General features: G+C 35.1%; 1 protein-coding gene across 7 annotated transcripts in view; it reads right to left on the bottom strand.

Annotated features, from left to right (window-relative positions):
- The window catches only part of LOC135125009 (protein TANC2), a 267,204-nt gene that overhangs the window by 72,729 nt on the left and 177,330 nt on the right, over positions 1-17,145 (bottom strand). Inside the window, exon 2 of one of the 7 annotated variants that reach the window (XM_064050278.1) lies at positions 15,165-15,323. The exons of the other annotated variants lie outside the window; for them this stretch is intronic. Within the exon in view, the coding sequence (XP_063906348.1) occupies positions 15,165-15,222 (58 nt within the window). The 5' untranslated portion in view covers positions 15,223-15,323. The remainder of the gene's footprint in view (positions 1-15,164; positions 15,324-17,145) is intronic. 7 annotated transcript variants of the gene reach the window in all.

The following is a 17,145-nucleotide window of genomic DNA, read 5'->3' as shown; positions in this document are numbered from 1 at the left end:
AGACTGATTTTGGCAAATGACATATCCTCTAAGAAAAGAGAGGGTGGGTGGGTGGGGCTAGCCCTTGCTCAGATAAAACTGATTTTGGCAGACGACATATCCTTTGAGAAAACAGGGGGCGGGTGGGCGGGGCTAATACTTGGTAAGGTAAGAGTAACTTTGGCAAATGAGATATCCTCTGAGAAAATAGGGGGCGGGTGGGCGGGGCTAGTAGTTCGTAAGATAAGAGTGACTTTGGCAAATGAGATATGCTCTGTTAAAATAGGGATCGGGTGGGCGGGACTTGTACTTGGTAAGATAAGACTGACTTTGGCAAATGACATGTCCTCTGAGAAAATAGGGGCGGGTGGGCGGGGCTAGATCTTGCTAAGATAAGACTGACTTTGGCAAATTATATATATTCTGAGAAAATAGGGGGCGGGTGGGCGGGGCTAGTACTTGTTAAGATAAGAGTGACTTTGGCAAATGACATATCCTCTGAGAAAATAGGGGGCGGGTGGGCGGGCTTAGTATTTGTTAAGGTAAAACTGATTTTGCCCCTATTAACGTTGTAAAAACTTGTGAAATTTAAGGGTGTTAAATTTCAAATTTCCATAGTAACGAATTAAATTCCTAAATCTACCCGAAATGTGCAAATTATGCTGAGTTCTTGCTTGTGATTTGTTTTTAATATCTTTTAAATTTGCTTATACAGGTGGCTCAAAAAAAATTAATGAATGTGTCAATTTATTTTATTGATTAGATCATTTTCCCAGAAAATTTTGGGACTTTATTTTTAGGATTACACTGCACCAATCCAAGTTGACATACGTGTTTTTGCAAAAATGTTGATGACGTCATCAGAAAATTCTGCAAAGTAAAAACTGAACTCAAAAATGCTGGATATATTTCATTGTACTTTAGGTGCGAGGGAAGTTCTGTCGAAACAGCTTTCGACCAATTTTTTTATTTACTTCTGTTTTTCATTTTTAATCTCCTGGAATTTTAAACATTAGAAAGAGTTAAACTCATGTTATCATACAGAACATTCCTCGCCCCCTAGGAAAAAAAAATGGCTCATGAGGGAATCGAATTCGCGACCTTCGCATATTGGTTAGTGAGCGCTGTTAGTACTCCTTTTAGATTAGTATAAAATGTATGTTATTCAAATTTGATTATTTTTTGTGAATCTCTGGATTCCTAGGCAAAAAAATCAAGGCGAATTCATAAACTACAAGTACAAGAGTATGTTATTTGATAAAATTCAAATATGGTTTGCTTAAAAAAATGTTGAGAGGACGTCATCAAATTGTTGGTGGGATTTTGAATAGTGTTTTACCACCTACACGAGATTCCTAACATACATTTAAAATTTGACAATACATAATTGGTCCGGTAGTTTCGAAGATTTTGTCTAATCGACACATACAGACAGACAGACGGGAAGAAACGTCGAGAAAACATGAAAGTAGTCATTCGTCGGATGCACCCTATTACAATATGTAATTCCTTAGCTTAGCCTCGAGAAGTAAAAATTAAAAAAAAAACTCGAGTTACTTGACACCGTTGCATTGAAATTTAAAAAATGAGATACAGTTGTAAAACCAAAGTACACAGTTTTTGAAAAAAAAATCGTGGATTGAGGCTCATGTTGAATCCAAGATTCATGAGTGTACCATAAATAGCGAATTTGGGGCATATATTTAATTTTATTTATTTGTGTTTTTCAGTTTTAACCTTTTGGGATTTTAAAGGATAAAAAAAGATTTCTTTTATTATTATAAAATCTGTGTTATTATTTTTTGCCAAACTCTAAATGGCTTGGGTAAAAAATAAAGCCCAATTCATAAACTACAAATGCAGGAGCATGTTATTTTATAACATTTAAATACAATTTACAAAGCAAAATGTTGAGGCGACGTCATCAAATTGTTGGTGGGGATGATCAGACAAATTTCGACATTTTACCTTCAAAGTCTACATGATATTCCTAGAAGAATGATAAACTTTGACAATCGGTCCAGTAGTTTCCGAAATTATCTCTCTCATAAAAATCGACACAGCGACTAAGTTGTTAAAAAATAAATATCCAATCAGATTTAGGAATTCAACTGGTTACTATGCCTATTAAATTTAACAAAATCAGTTTTATCCTAACAAATACTTTATTTTCTCAGAGGGTAGTACTTGATATTACTTGCTAACATAAGTCTTACTTTGGCACATCACATATCCTCTGAGAAAATAGGGGGCGGGTGGGCGGGGTTAGTAGCTAGTAAGATAAGACTGATTGTGGCAAATGACATATCCTCTGAAAAAAGAGGGGGAGGGTGGGCGGGGCTAGTATTTGGTAAGACAAGACTGATTTTGGCAAATGCCATACCCTCTGAGAAAATAGAGGGCGGGTGGGTGGGGCTACTACATGCAAAAACTTAATTTGGCAAATGACAAGGTTTGAATAAATAGGGGGCGGGTGGGCGGGCCTAGTATTTGTCAAGTTAAAATCTATTTTGGTCCTATTAAATTTGTAAAAACTTGTTAAATTTAAAAGGTGTTAAATTGCAAATTTCCGTAACAACGAGTTAAATTCCTAAATCTGATTGGATATTTATTTTTTAACAACGAAGTCATTAATTTTTCTGAGACACCCTGTATAACCAAATGAAAAAAAGCATTAATTATATCTTAAAAATATATCACAAGTTTAGTATAGACTCATCATATTTTAAACATTTAAGGTTTAAACGCTCTCCAGTACTTCGATTCACAAACCGACACGCAGACGGTCTCGCCAACACAATAACCTAAGCAAATCCATCTCTAACCCCGGGACCAGTTCTCGCAGCAACTTTTTCAAAGCCACCAACATCCATCATCGATTTTTCATGTTTGCAGGTTGCAGGCCGATAAATTCAGCAGGGTTCACTTCGTTCATCTTGTCGGACATGAATGAACAACGCAAAGATATGAATTAAATGCGAATGAACGGATGAACGTGGGCGAAGTGAAAATTTCAATTTTATTAGTGTTGACTCAAGTACTTTAATGCTACAACATGGGAGAAAATGGGATGCGGCGCTGGGACGTTATTTATGAATGGGTCGTTTAGAGGCGAGTACGTGTGTTTGCATTCTCATTAAAAATTATGCCGGTAAAGCATGGGACGCTGCAGAGACAATGTGCCAGGTTCGCGACTTTTTTTCTTGGCGGACAGAACGGCTCGTCGGTATGGAATTATTATCTACTCTGTGTAGTTTTATATTGGTATTTTTTTGGAAAATAATATAGGCCACGATTAGAATGTAAGACACAGTACGTATTGAGAGTTCCGTTAAGATTTCAACACGTATTTTTCCTAATCCTAATAATTTTGCAAGAAAATATTTTCGTTCCAGTGGAACCCATAGTTATGCAGTAAATCACCCGGTGATGGCGCCTTGATACGCGAACAAATAATGCGATCGTGGCCGAGTACCGCCTACACAGCCATCGCTTTCAAATTGGCACAAACGTGACCAAATGTCTTAGTTCGGTAAGTCACAGCCTGCACCACCTGTTGTCACTTCCAAGATTTATCTGGTGCTATTTTTAGCTCGTCGCGGTTGAAAAAAGCGCCTTTTATTTTTATTTGCACAAAAGTCCGACCGTCTAGACTAAAAATACCATGTGTGCAAAGCCGATTAAGCCCCTGCTTTATTTGTAAAGGACCGTTTTTCATGCACAGGGTGTCACCACTCGACGATCTCATGTTTGGTATTTTGTTTATAAATTCGGATTTTTTGTCCGGATTTCGGCTGTGTGTTTGTGAAACGACCTTTTCATTTTACTGCTCAAATTATTCAAACAAACATCGTTTTATTGCCGACTTCCGTCACTTAACCCTTGTAGGTGGCCTCCGAATGACATGATTTTATGTCGAGGCACGGTTTTCGGCTAAATTGGGTCGGCGGTGGCCCGGAGCGCAACTCTGGCGATTTATCTCACGTGAAAAATTACGCCGAAAATGACTGTAAGTATGTAGATTAGTGTCATTGTCCACGATAATTTCCTTTGGAAATAAGCCACCTGAAAAAGATTGATTGCGCCGACTTACACAATAACGTGTCCTAATAAATTGGAGGCGATTAGCATAATTAATAGTTACAAGTTGGCTTTAATTACAATGATACATCAAAGTCTCATCTTTCGTAGGCTGGTTTGGTGTTTTAATCGCATGACCACCCTGTGCACGCACTCAAAATACTACGATAAATCACGAAATTTCAAAAAGACCAATCGAAGCAGCCTCTTTTGCAACTGTTAAGCGCGTAATTAATGGAGCTTCTCCCCATTCACTCGTAAATTAGCTCTTTTGTAAACCCGGAATTTTATGCTTTAATGCACTTTATGCGCGGCCAGGTTGCAGATTTATGCAGCTGAAACGGACCACGAAAAATCAAAGTACAGTCGGACCTCGATACGTTGAACTTTGGTTTGGAAAGTGCAGATTTAAGGCGGTATCACTCGGCCTGGATTGGGACAGTTTTCATCCCATTTGAAATGTCCTCGATAGTTTTTTTTTCTTAATAATCCTTAGTAGACATATTTTGTCCCTCTTATATTAAAATTTGATTTTCAGTTCTGTTTTCTGTGTAAAAAAAAGGAAAAACATGCAAAAATGACGACATTTACATCGCTGTTACAACGTACACTTTGTAGTGCGAAAAAGTTTTCATTATAAACTTTTTCGTTTTTTTATTTTTGATTTTTCAATTTTACAGTTTCTTGACTTCTAAATTTTTCAATTTTTCGATTTGCAATTTTTTAATTTTTGTCATATTCAATTTTTCGTTTCCTCAATGTTTCAAGTTCTCGATTTTATGTCACAAATTTTCATTTTTTCAATTCCTTTATTTTTCGTTGTTTCTTTCGATTTTTCAATTTTTCGTTTCTTCAATTTTTCGAATTTTCAGTTTATCAATTTTTCATGTTCCCGATTTTTATTTTTCAGTGTGGCGAATTTTTAATTTTTATTTTCTCGATTTATATCACAATTGTCCGTTTCTTCATTTCCTTTATTTTCTGTGTTTTTTTCGATTTTACAATTTTTCATTTGTTCAATTTTTCAAATTTACAGGCTTTGAATTTTCAGTTCGTCCATTTTTCAATTTTTAAATTTTTTACTTTGCAGTTTTTGGATTTCCAGTCTTCCGATTTTCCAATTTCTTTAATTTTAAATAATTCTATTTCATAATAGATATTTCTTTTTTTTTTGATTTTTCACTGTTTCGATTCTTAAGATTTTTCAAGTTTTCATTTTGTAATTTTTCATTTTTTATTTTTGATTTTTCAATTTTACAATTTCTCGACCTCTAAAATTTTCAATTTTTCGTTCCTTCAATTTTTCGGTTTTTCAATTTGGCAATTTTTCATTTTTCCCTTGTCCAATTTTTTGTTTCCGATTTTTATTTTTCATTTTCCCGATTTTTTAAGTTTCACTTTTTAGATTTTATAACAAAATTTTCCTTTTTTTCATTTCTTTTATTTGTTGTTTCTTTCGATTTTACAATTTTTCCTTTATTAAATTTTTCAAATTTTCAGGTTTTTAGCAATTTTTCTTCAAATTCCAAGTTTGATTTTCACTTTGTACATTTTTTGAGTTTTAATTATACACTTTTTCGTTTTTTTATTTTAGATTTTTAAATTTTGTCGACTTCCAAACTTTCCAATTTTTCAATATTCCGTCTCCTCAATTTTTCAACTCCCCGATTTTATATCACAATTTTTTGTTTTTTCATTTTCATTTTTCAAATTTTCAACAGTTTTATACTTCGATTTCTTAATTTTTTTTCAAATTTTCGATGTTTAATTTTTTTTTAATTTTTCAATTTTTTTATTTCTCGATTTATCGAATTCAGATGTTTGGATGTTTTGATTGCTCAATTTCTCAATTTATCAATTCCTCATTTTTTTTCTATTTCCCGATGTTTCCATTTTTCAGTTATTCGATTTTTCAATTTTTTTAAATTCTGGAGTTTCGATTTGTCGATTTTTCAGTTTTCGATTTTTAGGTTTTAGATTTTCGAATTTTTCTTTTTTGATTCTTTGATTTTTCAATTTTGCGATATTTCAATTGTTCTATGTTTTAAATTTTTAGTTTTCCGATTTTTCGATTAATATATATGTATATATTTTTTTATTTTACCGTTTCTCGAATTCGCAGTTTCGATTTTTCAGTTCTTCAATTCTTCAGTTTTTCGTTTTTTAAACTTTGGATTTTTCAATTTTCGACTGTTTTATGTATATTCGATTTGTGAATTTTTCGAGTTTTCAATTTTTTGAGAACTCGATTTATCGAGATTCGGATGTTTTGATTGTCTCAGTTTTTCAATTTTTCGATGTTTCGATTTTTCGATTTATCAGTTTTACGTTTTTTTACTTTTCGGCTTTTCGATTTTTGAATTTTCAGTTTGCCGATTCCTCAATTAAACTATTTTTTGATTTTCCCATTTTCGACTTGCGAAGGTTGCGATTTTTCAGTTTTTCAGGCTCCAGATTTCTCAATTTTTCGATTCTTTAGGTTTGCAATTTTTCAGTTTTTTTAATTTTCCAATTTAATCATCTTTTACAAGATTAATACCCGCTCCCTATTTTGCCAGAGCATGTGATTTGCCAAAATTAGAGAAAACAGGGGGTGGGTGGGTGGAGCTAATACTTGGCTTACCACCCACCCACCCCCTGTTTTCTCAGAGGATATGTGATTTGCCAAATTAAGACTTGTCTTTAGCAAGTACTAGCAAGTACTACCCTCTGAAAAATTAAAGAACGGGTGGGCGGGGCTAGTACTTGCTAACATAAGTCTTATTTTGGCAAATGACATATCCCCTGAGAAAATAAGGGGCGGGTGGGCGGGGCTAGTACTTTGTAAGATATGACTCATTTTGGCAGATGACATATCCTCTAAAAACCGGGGGTGGGTGGGCGGGGCTAGTACTTGTTAAGGTAAAACTTATTTGGCAAATGACATAAACTCTGAGAAAATATGGGGCGGGTGGGCGGGGCTATCACTTGCTAAGATAAGACTGAAAATAAATCACAAGTATAGACTCATCATATTTTGCACATTTAAGAGCAATCAATTTTTCGGAGAAGATAAGCAAATTTATTTTGTAACCAAATATTGTGGGGAAGAATGTTTGCACCCTATTTAAAAAATACATGAATGATGCGAACCCTAAAAATTATTTTAAAAGCAGAAAATAGTTGGCGAAGTTCGGGGAAAGAATGTGGGGTAAAAATTTTGCAGCGTTTTTAAAAATTCAATGAATACATTTCGCTTTCAAAAGTATATTTCATTTTTAAAGTATAGATCGTTGTGTTTGCAGAAAAAATGTAGGGCAAGAAATTTTCGCTAAAAATATCTTCATGAACAATCCGTAGATATCTAGATATATTATAACCTATTACGCTCAACGGAAGATTATTGGGTAAGAATGTTTGCCCCGATTTCAGAATTCTGTCAATTCAGTTGGTTTTCTCTCGAAAGAAATATCAGGAGAGAAAGAATATTTGTATCTAATATAGCTTGTTACGCGCGCCGACATATTAGGGGGAAGAATTTAAAAATTCTATACATACTTTGGTTTCTCCCTCAAAGGAATTCCAAGTAGAAACCCTAATTTGAAATATAAATCGAGGATGTTCGGGGAAAGAATGTGGGGCAAGAATTGTTGCACTAATATTATAAAATTCAGTGAATTCAACTAGTTTTTTTGCTCAAAATATCCCCGGAAATTATTATCTCGTATGAGTGGCGTGTTGTAGTTTGCTGAAAAAAATTCAACAATTTCGGGCAAGAATTTTTGTACCATTTTTAGTCGGAATATCGTGGGGTAAAATTTTGCGTAATTTCGGGAAAACTGCAGGTAATACCCGATTTAATCTCCAAAGCATCGTAAAACAAATATTACATGGGTGTACTTAGGGCAATCACCTCTGGTATCTCACATTACTGCGAAAACGTTATTTTCCTTTTGTTGCTATTTTAACCATCGTATTTTTGAATTTATAATGAGCGCAGCGTGTTGCTTATAATACACATTCGTTATTACAAGCTGATATTACCATCTAATACGACCGATTTTTAACAAACGCTTAATGCCCTGTCACTCCATCCATTCCAACAAACATTAAAAACAAAGCTAATAAAACACACACGATAATAACTAATTTTCTTAAACAAACAAATTTCTAATACTTGTGTTATCACAACGTGAAAACATTTTAATTAAATTTGTGACCTTGCCAGTGTTGGCACAGGTCAAGTGCGCGTTAATATTTTAGTCAATTCGAAGAATTAATGAATGAAATTGCGTCATTTTAATATTTGATTACTTCCCGTTGAATTAAATAAACGAAGTTAAATTTCGTCCTTACTTGACAATCGCGATTGTGCAATAGGCTAAAATTAGCGTTGGTCAGGCTCGAAAATAGGAAATGACCGCTACGTTAAGTAGATCTAGTATGTCATTAATAAAATTCTATAATAGGGGCTAAAGTCCGACTGTAAGGAGGTAGCAGCGATGTTGTGCAATTCGCGTGGTTGAACGATTTCATTGTGGACGCGTTTCGCCAACTGCGTGGGCACCAATTTTTGATTTTTTTGAAAAACACTAATTTGGTAAATCTCGTGGAAAGACAAGTTGTGTGTAAATGTCAGTGTGACCACAACACGCTACATTCAGGCCAATCTGATATTTAATCCAATACTGAGTAATTAGTGCACTTCTCTACATTTCTTCTTGGCATGTTATACATCTGTCAAGTATCTGTGCCTATTGCATTCTTAAAATCCTTATCATCCATTCCCCATCAAAGTTGTTTAACAAGCAAACCAATTCATTCTCCGGCAAATACACACAACCGCGGTAACATAAAACCTTGTTTCTCGTGCACACACTCAGACCTACTTCTAATATGATTTGTTCCTTGGATTTCAGTATTTACACGATTCGCTTCAGTGCCTTGATTTAGAACGATGCTTTTCGAAAAGACCATAAATTCGAGGAAACGGAACGAACGTGCCACACACAAGCACCGGAGACGATTTCTATGGACTCATAATTAATAGTAGATTCGAATTGACCTCAAATTTGAGTCATGAGTGGAGGCGTAAAAAATCACCTGTTGGGTCCACTTATTTTACAAATGGGAACGCTTGGAGGTATCGAGTGGACTTAATAACCTGTTACATCAACGTTTTTACGTGTAAAATATGGAAAACGTAGCCTTGGCCATGTTATTGTTTTAATGTACACGCTCGGGCGTTTCGTGACTGAAAATTATTGATAGCTGCTTGCACACCGATCGCGAATGTGGCGTTAATAGCCACAGAGAAATTAATAACTTTCAAGGTAAAGCGGCGTCCGTATACGGACGCCAGAATCACGTCGCGTCTTCCAAGCCATCGCGACCACACATTTTCGCTCTTTTGATTACCAAAACCGGCCGCAGCCTTCGTGCGGAACTAATCCGCGATTGCCTTGATACACAATAAAAAGTGTTTAACGGTTTCAGGTACAGGTATTTAAACACTGAGAGCAGCGGTCCGACGCGGAAATGCCGCCATATTTCGAACAAAAGCCTGACATGTGCCATTGATGGAACCCGAACAGGTCTCGAGTGCCATTAGTCGCACATGTTGTTTACAAGGTTCCAACAATGCAAAAACCTCAATGTAAATTAAAGGTGTGTTCGCTGTAATTAAATCGATCGGTAGAAAAATTTTTGAGCAGATTTTTGCACGACTAGAACGAAGGCTGAATCCCGTTTTTGCATTGCACGCCAATTAAAATCGGGTTTCATTTTATAACGTCTACCACATTACACAATTATGATGTGGTTCTACCGGAATTTGTTAGGAGTGTTGCGTTTGAAGTCCGCGATTTTGGTGACACAAATTGCGAAGTGTTCAAAGCGCCAGATGATTTATTGTTTGTTTGAAAGATAAAAAAAATCAATAAACGGATTAGAGCGCAGCCGATTACAAAGGATTTTTTCGACTGGCGATAAAACAAAAGTCTCCATTCGCATCGGAAATGCTACACCGTCGGCGCCTGTCGGCGAAAACCATTCATCAACATTTCCACGTTTGTATTACAACAATATTGTGATAACGTGTTGTTGTCAGGCTTATCTCTTTGTAGTTTACCGGGTTATCGTCTGGAAAGATATCGCGCGATTATTATTAATGTAGACCCAACACAGGCTGCACATTTTTGCCGACGTGAAAACATTTGCTCCAATTTTTGACTTCGATATTTCGAATAAAAAAAAAATAATTTAGGAACGAACTTTTTTTAATTGTGTAAAAAAAATGATCCCCAATTAAATTCTTTGAAAAACAAAATAGGCTCTCCGAGATTCAATTTTTTAGAAAAGGACTCTTGGAGCCCATGAAATTCTTTCACGTCCTTTAAAAAAACGCTTGGATCTCCGAAGTTCTTTTGCAATTATTTTAATAATTTATAAATAGTGTGGAATTTGACTAAATTTACATTTGAATTTGTTCGCGATATCGTTAATGAAGACTGAAAATAATAATGCTCCCAGTATAGATCCCTGAGGTACACCCGAAGGTACAATCCATATATACTTGAACGACAGTGGATTTTGGGCTGGTTTTCATGTTTAGATGATAACAAATCGGAAGTGGGTTCTCAGAAATTCAGATGTTCCTTGTAGTATTTTCCGCAAGATTTTCCAACGTTTCAAATATTTACTGGAACAGAAGCCATTTCAAAACACTAAAATTTTACCCAGAAATCAGCTATAAGAGTGATTTTGGCAAATGAGATACCTTCTAAGAAAAGAATATATAATAGAAATATTACAGACACCATATAGGTTAATGACATAATACATTAAGAAAAAGAAACCAATAATTAAGCCCCACCCATCCGCCCTATCTCGGTTGTGATGAATTTTTTATTCGTTGTCAGAGAGAGGGGCGGAGTTTAAATTTGAGAGAATAAGAATATTCATTACTTATTTTTTCTCAAAATAGTCTATTTTCTCCAATATGATCGTGTGTCAGACATATGGACTTTGCAGTTAAGCCCCGCCCCCTGATCTCATAACGAATATCGGGACGGGTGGGTGGGGCTTAATTTTTTTTTTTTTTTTTCTTAATATGTGTAGTTTTCTTTGAGCACGATATTTAAAACATGTTCCATACGGTATATTCTTGTAGAGAAATATGAACTTTGCATTTAAGCCCCGCTCCCCGCCTCACAACGAATAAAAAGATTAATCGCAATTGCCATGGGGCGGGTGGGTGGGGCTTATCCTTTGATTTTCTTAGTACATATACATAAAAACCTGAGGAAACTCTGGAAAATCAAGACTCCTTAGAATTTTCAGGACATAGAGTCCTCAGGGTCCTGAAAGTCCTCTAAATTCTTAGCATCTTTAATTTAGAATTTTTGGACATTTTAGAATCTCTAGAATGAAATTTTTGAATATTGAATATTTGAAACTTTTAGAACATTTAGAAATTTTTGAATTTTTTAATACTTTAGAATCTTTAGAGTACTCAGAATCCTCAAAATTCTCGAGGTCCTTAGTATTTTTCTTGTTTTTCAAATCATTGGAAATTTTGGACATTTTAGGATCACCAGGAGTTCTAGAATCTTTAAAATTTCCAGAATCTTCAGATGTCTAGAATCTTTGGAATGTTTAGAGGCTTTGAAACCATTGGAATCTTTCGAAATCTTCAAATCGCATAGAATTTCAAGAATTTTTGGAACTTTTGAATTCACAGTTTCTCTAGGTTATACAGCATCTCTAGGAATTTGTGGTGATTTTATCATCTTTGCAGTTTTAATAACCACTGAAATCTATGGAATTATACTAGAATCCTTAGAACCTTTAGAATCTTTAGAATTTTTAAAGTCTTCAGAATCTTAGCCTCTTTGGAGATTTAGGAGTCTCTAGAATCATCAGAATCCTCAAAGTGCTCAGGGTCTTCAGGGCTTTAAAAACTTTTAGAATTTTTACAATATTTGGAACGTTTGAGTCCTTAGAATCCTTAGAGTACTTATTTAGTGTCTTTAGAGTCTTTAGAATCTCTAGAATCTCTGAAATCTCTACAGTCTTTGGAAAATCTAGGATCTTTAGACTCTTTAAGCTCTTTAGTCTTTAGAGCCTTTAGAATATCTAGAATCTTTGGAATGTATGCATACTCTCAAATTTCTGAAATCTCTGGTATGTGTGGAACCTCTGGAATCTCTGTGAAATCTGGAGTCTTAGAGTTTTCAAAGTTCTTAGGCTCTTTGGTCTTTATGGCCGTTGGAATTTTTGAAAATTTTGGACATTTTAGATTTTTTACGATTTTTGAAACGTTTGAGCCCTTAGAATCTTTGAAATGTTTATATCTTTGGAGTCTATGGAATCTCCGAAATCTCTGGAATCTCTGGAAAATCCAGAGTCTTTAAAAAGTTCTTAGAGTTATCACAGACATCAGAGTAGTTAAAATTCTTAGGATTTTTAGTTTTTAAACACTTTACAATATTTGAAACACTTGAAATCTTTGAAATTTCTACAATCTTTGGAACGTTTGAGTCCTTAGAATCTTTAGAGTATTTAGTGTCTTTAGAATTTCTAGAACCTCTGAAATCTCTGCAATCTTTGGAAAATCTAAGATCTTTAGAGTCTTTAACCTCTTTAGTCTTTGGAGCCTTTAAAATATCTAGAATCTTTGGAATGTATGCATACTCTCAAATTTCTGAAATATCAGGTATGTGTGGAACCTCTGGAATCTCTGTGAAATCTGGAGTCTTTAGAGTTTTCAAAGTCCTTAGGCTCTTTGGTCTTTAGGGCCTTTCGAATTTTTGAAAATTTTGGACATTTTAGATTCTCTACAATGTTCTAGGGTATTTAGATTTTTTACAATTTCTGAAACGTTTGAGCCCTTAGAATCTTTGAAATGTTTGTATCTTTGGAGTCTATGGAATCTCCGAAATCCCTGGAATCTCTGGAAAATCTAGAGTATTTAAAGTTTTTAGAGTTGTCAGAGACATCGGAGCAGTTAAAGTTCTTAGGATTTTTAGTCTTTAACCACTTTACAATATTTGAAACACTTGAAATTTTTGAAATTTCTACAATCTTTGGAACGTTTGAGTCCTTAGAATCTTTACAGTATTTAGTGTCTTTAGAGTCTTTAGAATCTCTAGAAGCTCTGAAATATCTACAATCTTTGGAAAATCTAGGATCTTTAGAGTCTTTAAGCTCTTTAGTCTTTGGAGCCTTTAGAATATCTAGAATCTTTGGAATGTATGCATACTCTCAAATTTCTGAAATCTCTGGTATGTGTGGAACCTCTGGAATCTCTGTGAAATCTGGAGTCTTTAGAGTTTTCAAAGTCCTTAGGCTCTTTGGCCTTTTGGGCTTTTGGAATTTTTGAAAATTTTGGGCATTTTAGATTCTCTACAATGTTCTAGAGTATTTAGATTTTTTACAATTTTTGAAACGTTTGAGCCTTACAATCTTTGAAATGTTTATATCTCTGGAGTCTATGGAATCTCCGAAATCTCTGGAATCTCTGGAAAATCCAGTCTTTAAAAAGTTCTTACAGTTATCAGAGACATCAGAGTAGTTAAAATTCTTAGGATTTTTAGTCTTTCAACACTTTACAATATTTGCAACACTTGAAATTTTTGAAATTTCTACAATCTTTGGAACGTTTGAGTCCTTAGAATCTTTAGAGTATTTAGTGTCTTTAGAGTCTTTAGAATCTCTAGAACCTCTGCAATCTCTGCAATCTTTGGAAAATCTAGGATCTTTGGAGTCTTTAATCTCGTTAGTCTTTGGAGCCTTTAAAATATCTAGAATCTTGGGAATGTATGCATACTCTCAAATTTCTGAAATCTCAGGTATGTGTGGAACCTCTGGAATCTCTGTGAAATCTGGAGTCTTTAGAGTTTTCAAAGTCCTTAGACTCTTTGGTCTTTAGGGCCTTTCGAATTTTTGAAAATTTTGGACATTTTAGATTCTCTACAATGTTCTAGGGTATTTAGATTTTTTACAATTTTTGAAACGTTTGAGCCTTTAGAATCTTTGAAATGTTTATATCTCTGGAGTCTATGGAATCTCCGAAATCTCTGGAAAATCTAGAGTCTTTAAAGTTCTTAGAGTTGTTAGAGACATCAGAGTAGTTACAGTTCTTAGGATTTTTAGTCTTTAAACACTTTACAATATTTGAAAGACTTGAAATCTTTGAAATTTCTACAATCTTTTTCTGAAAAATCAAGAGTCTTTAGGGTTTTCAGAAGCCTTAGGCCTTAGGATATGTAGTTTTAGAGCTTTTAGAATTACTGGAAATTTTCAACCTTTAAAATCTCTGCAATGTTATATATTTTTAAAATTTCTAGAATCTTCAGGATCCTTGGGCTCTGTATTATTCGAATGGACTGCGGCTGCTTAATACAGGCGTACGTAAAACGACGCTCAATCTCACCATGTGTATCAATATGGAACATAAATACTTAAAAGCAAGTTGCTCGTGAAAAAACCGCTTACAAAAATTTGGACATAGGTGCTTATATAAACATTATTTTAAATAAGTGTTGTTTTATTTGTGTGCGTAATGTGTAAGGAGCGAGTTTTTATTGGAAGATTTCTAAAATTAACTACTCAAATCACAAAATTTGAAATTTTACTACAAATTTTAGATGCAATGATGAATAATAATAATCAATTAATTTTCCCGAAAATTTGGGAATGCAGTACTTTTATTTTTATTATTACACTACATTTATCCAAACTGATATACGTGTCCTTGCAAAAATGGTGATGACCTCATCGCATTTTTTTTTAAATTGCCCTGCTACAAAAATGTAGTGAGAAAAAAAACATAAGAGGTATGCAGTCGTCATGTTTCCGACAGCGAGGGAAGTACTGTCTAAACTCTTTAGACCAATTTTTAAAATTAGAAAACGATTTTTTTTTAAATAGGATACATTTTTATTTTACTGGCCGCTTCTGTGTCCACCCTCACCCGCCATCCGGCCGTTCCGCTTCCATCGAAAGCGAAACCGCTACCCACGCAAACCCAAGACCCACTGTCCACCAAAGTCTGCCAAACAGCCGCATGAATCATCACCTCCCAATGGTCAGGTCACGGTTTCTGCCAACGGTTACAAACTCACCTAGAACGCTCAAGCTGAGACCACTTCCTGGTCTAGTCTGGTGCACTTGACTCGTCATGGTGGCTAATGGTCCTCTCGATCGGGTTTCATGGCAAGACAGGGCACTGAACTACACATGCACACTAGCTTTAGCACCATGCGGCTATTGTCGACGGTGCGCTGTGAAGAAACCCAACGACTCGAATTAACGACGCTAGCGCCAGAACATGCCAGAGCTGAGCCAGAGCCTCGCAAACCCAATTTCGACCGAGTCACCTAGAGTCTATGCGATTCCTAAATTAGGTAGAACGCCCACGGTGTGTGAAGTAGTAAAAATAATTGTGGGAACTGGGGCTAGCGATGGTAATCTTTGGGTTTGTGGAAGTGAAAGGGAAACGAGGAGTTCCACAAGGGTCGCTTCTCGGGCCGTTATTATTTCAGTTATATGCCACGAACTTGGCATAATAGCTATTTTATTACGCAAATTACGTTTCTTGCGGTCTTTACTTAATGACGTTCATCTTCAGAATCAATTAACCTGTTTGCGCTAATTGCTACCTCAGGGGTTCCGCAAGCGTCCCGTATGGAACCGCCTTTATTCACCTCGTTCCTTAACGACCTAAAACCTCTCAAATTAATCTCGTGGTTTACAAAAAATCATTTATAACGCAATTTTCTCAAATCGCACTACCATCCTAACCCAGTTCCCACGTTTTTCGTATCTTCACGCGTCGCTTTAAAAAATAAAAGCGTGTGAACTATGAAGAAACATCCATAAGTCAAAAAAAGGCCACGACAGCGCGTAAAAAATGCTAATACTTCATCAAACGCGAACCAGAAGTAATTTATTACAACCATAAAAATAAAAACCACAAGCAGTGATCTTGTTGGTAGCCGAATAGAAGTGGCAAGGTTAATCACTTGCTACCGAATACCATAGCCAACAAGCGGTCTATTGTTACAAATAGTGGCAATACAGTTCCTTTTTTCCTTTATTATATAACAATTGGAGTGCTTCCGTCGTCTGCACCTCCCACGGGACAAAGACCCTCATGGGTCAATAGCAGTTGGAGACATTTCGTTTGAAAAGAATAATGACATGTATGTTCTTTCTACTGGTATTAATTACAGGAATGTTGTCTTTAAATATCTAAACAAGGTTTCGTACCATTAAGCCATTATTTTAAGTAGCGTTTTATACGAGAGACATTCGTTATAAATATTTCCATTACCATGAATATTTATTAGTGGGTATTCAGATAGGCATCTTTCATAATCATATAACGCTATTACACTATCATCAGACATACCAAATTAATTAAATCCGAGAAGGAAAATAAGTGCAATCGTGGTACTCGCTGGAAGTACCTATCACCATTTTATTATTGTGGCGCCCCAGTTATCAGTTTTATTGACAAAAACTGGGAATTTTTGTTAGTTCGGGTTCTAGGAAGCGCAACAAACAGATCTGGATTCTCATAACGATAAAGCGATGTTTAGATTAGATAAAAACGAACAAATAGTTGCACATGGTGGACCCTCATGAACTTTTTTTATTACAATGAATCTTTGTAAAACGAAAAAGTTTTAGTAGAAATTTGCTTGACCGGATGATTAAAGTTTGCTTAGTCCATGGTTTGTTTATGGTTGTTCCCTGCAGTATTGCCTGTCACTCAAGATGGATCGATAATCGATAATAGTACTAACGGTATAATTCACGTTTATGCAGCTAAATCTAGTGGTTGTGGCTATTAATTTTGTATTTATTTTCACTGTCGATTGCGGTCTAGTTGCTTAATTAAATTTACATATGGAAGCAATTTTCTACAAAAATTTTATTTCATGGCACTATCATTATTACGACACTGACGCTGATTGTGAAATCTTGGTGGCGATACATTGTGATTTAAAAAAAAATCAAGGTGGATTCATAAACCAAACCTGTAGGTGTAGGTTATTTTACAAAATTTTTATTTTTATTTTTCACACGATTTCTCATAAT

This window comes from Zophobas morio, unplaced genomic scaffold, assembly GCF_036711695.1.
Source record: "Zophobas morio isolate AGI-343-1 ecotype UQ-CSIRO unplaced genomic scaffold, CSIRO_AGI_Zmor_V1 ptg000008l, whole genome shotgun sequence".
Classification (NCBI taxonomy): domain Eukaryota; kingdom Metazoa; phylum Arthropoda; class Insecta; order Coleoptera; family Tenebrionidae; genus Zophobas; species Zophobas morio.
Note: the sequence above shows the minus strand (reverse complement) of the source record. Positions and strands in the feature narration are given on the sequence as shown.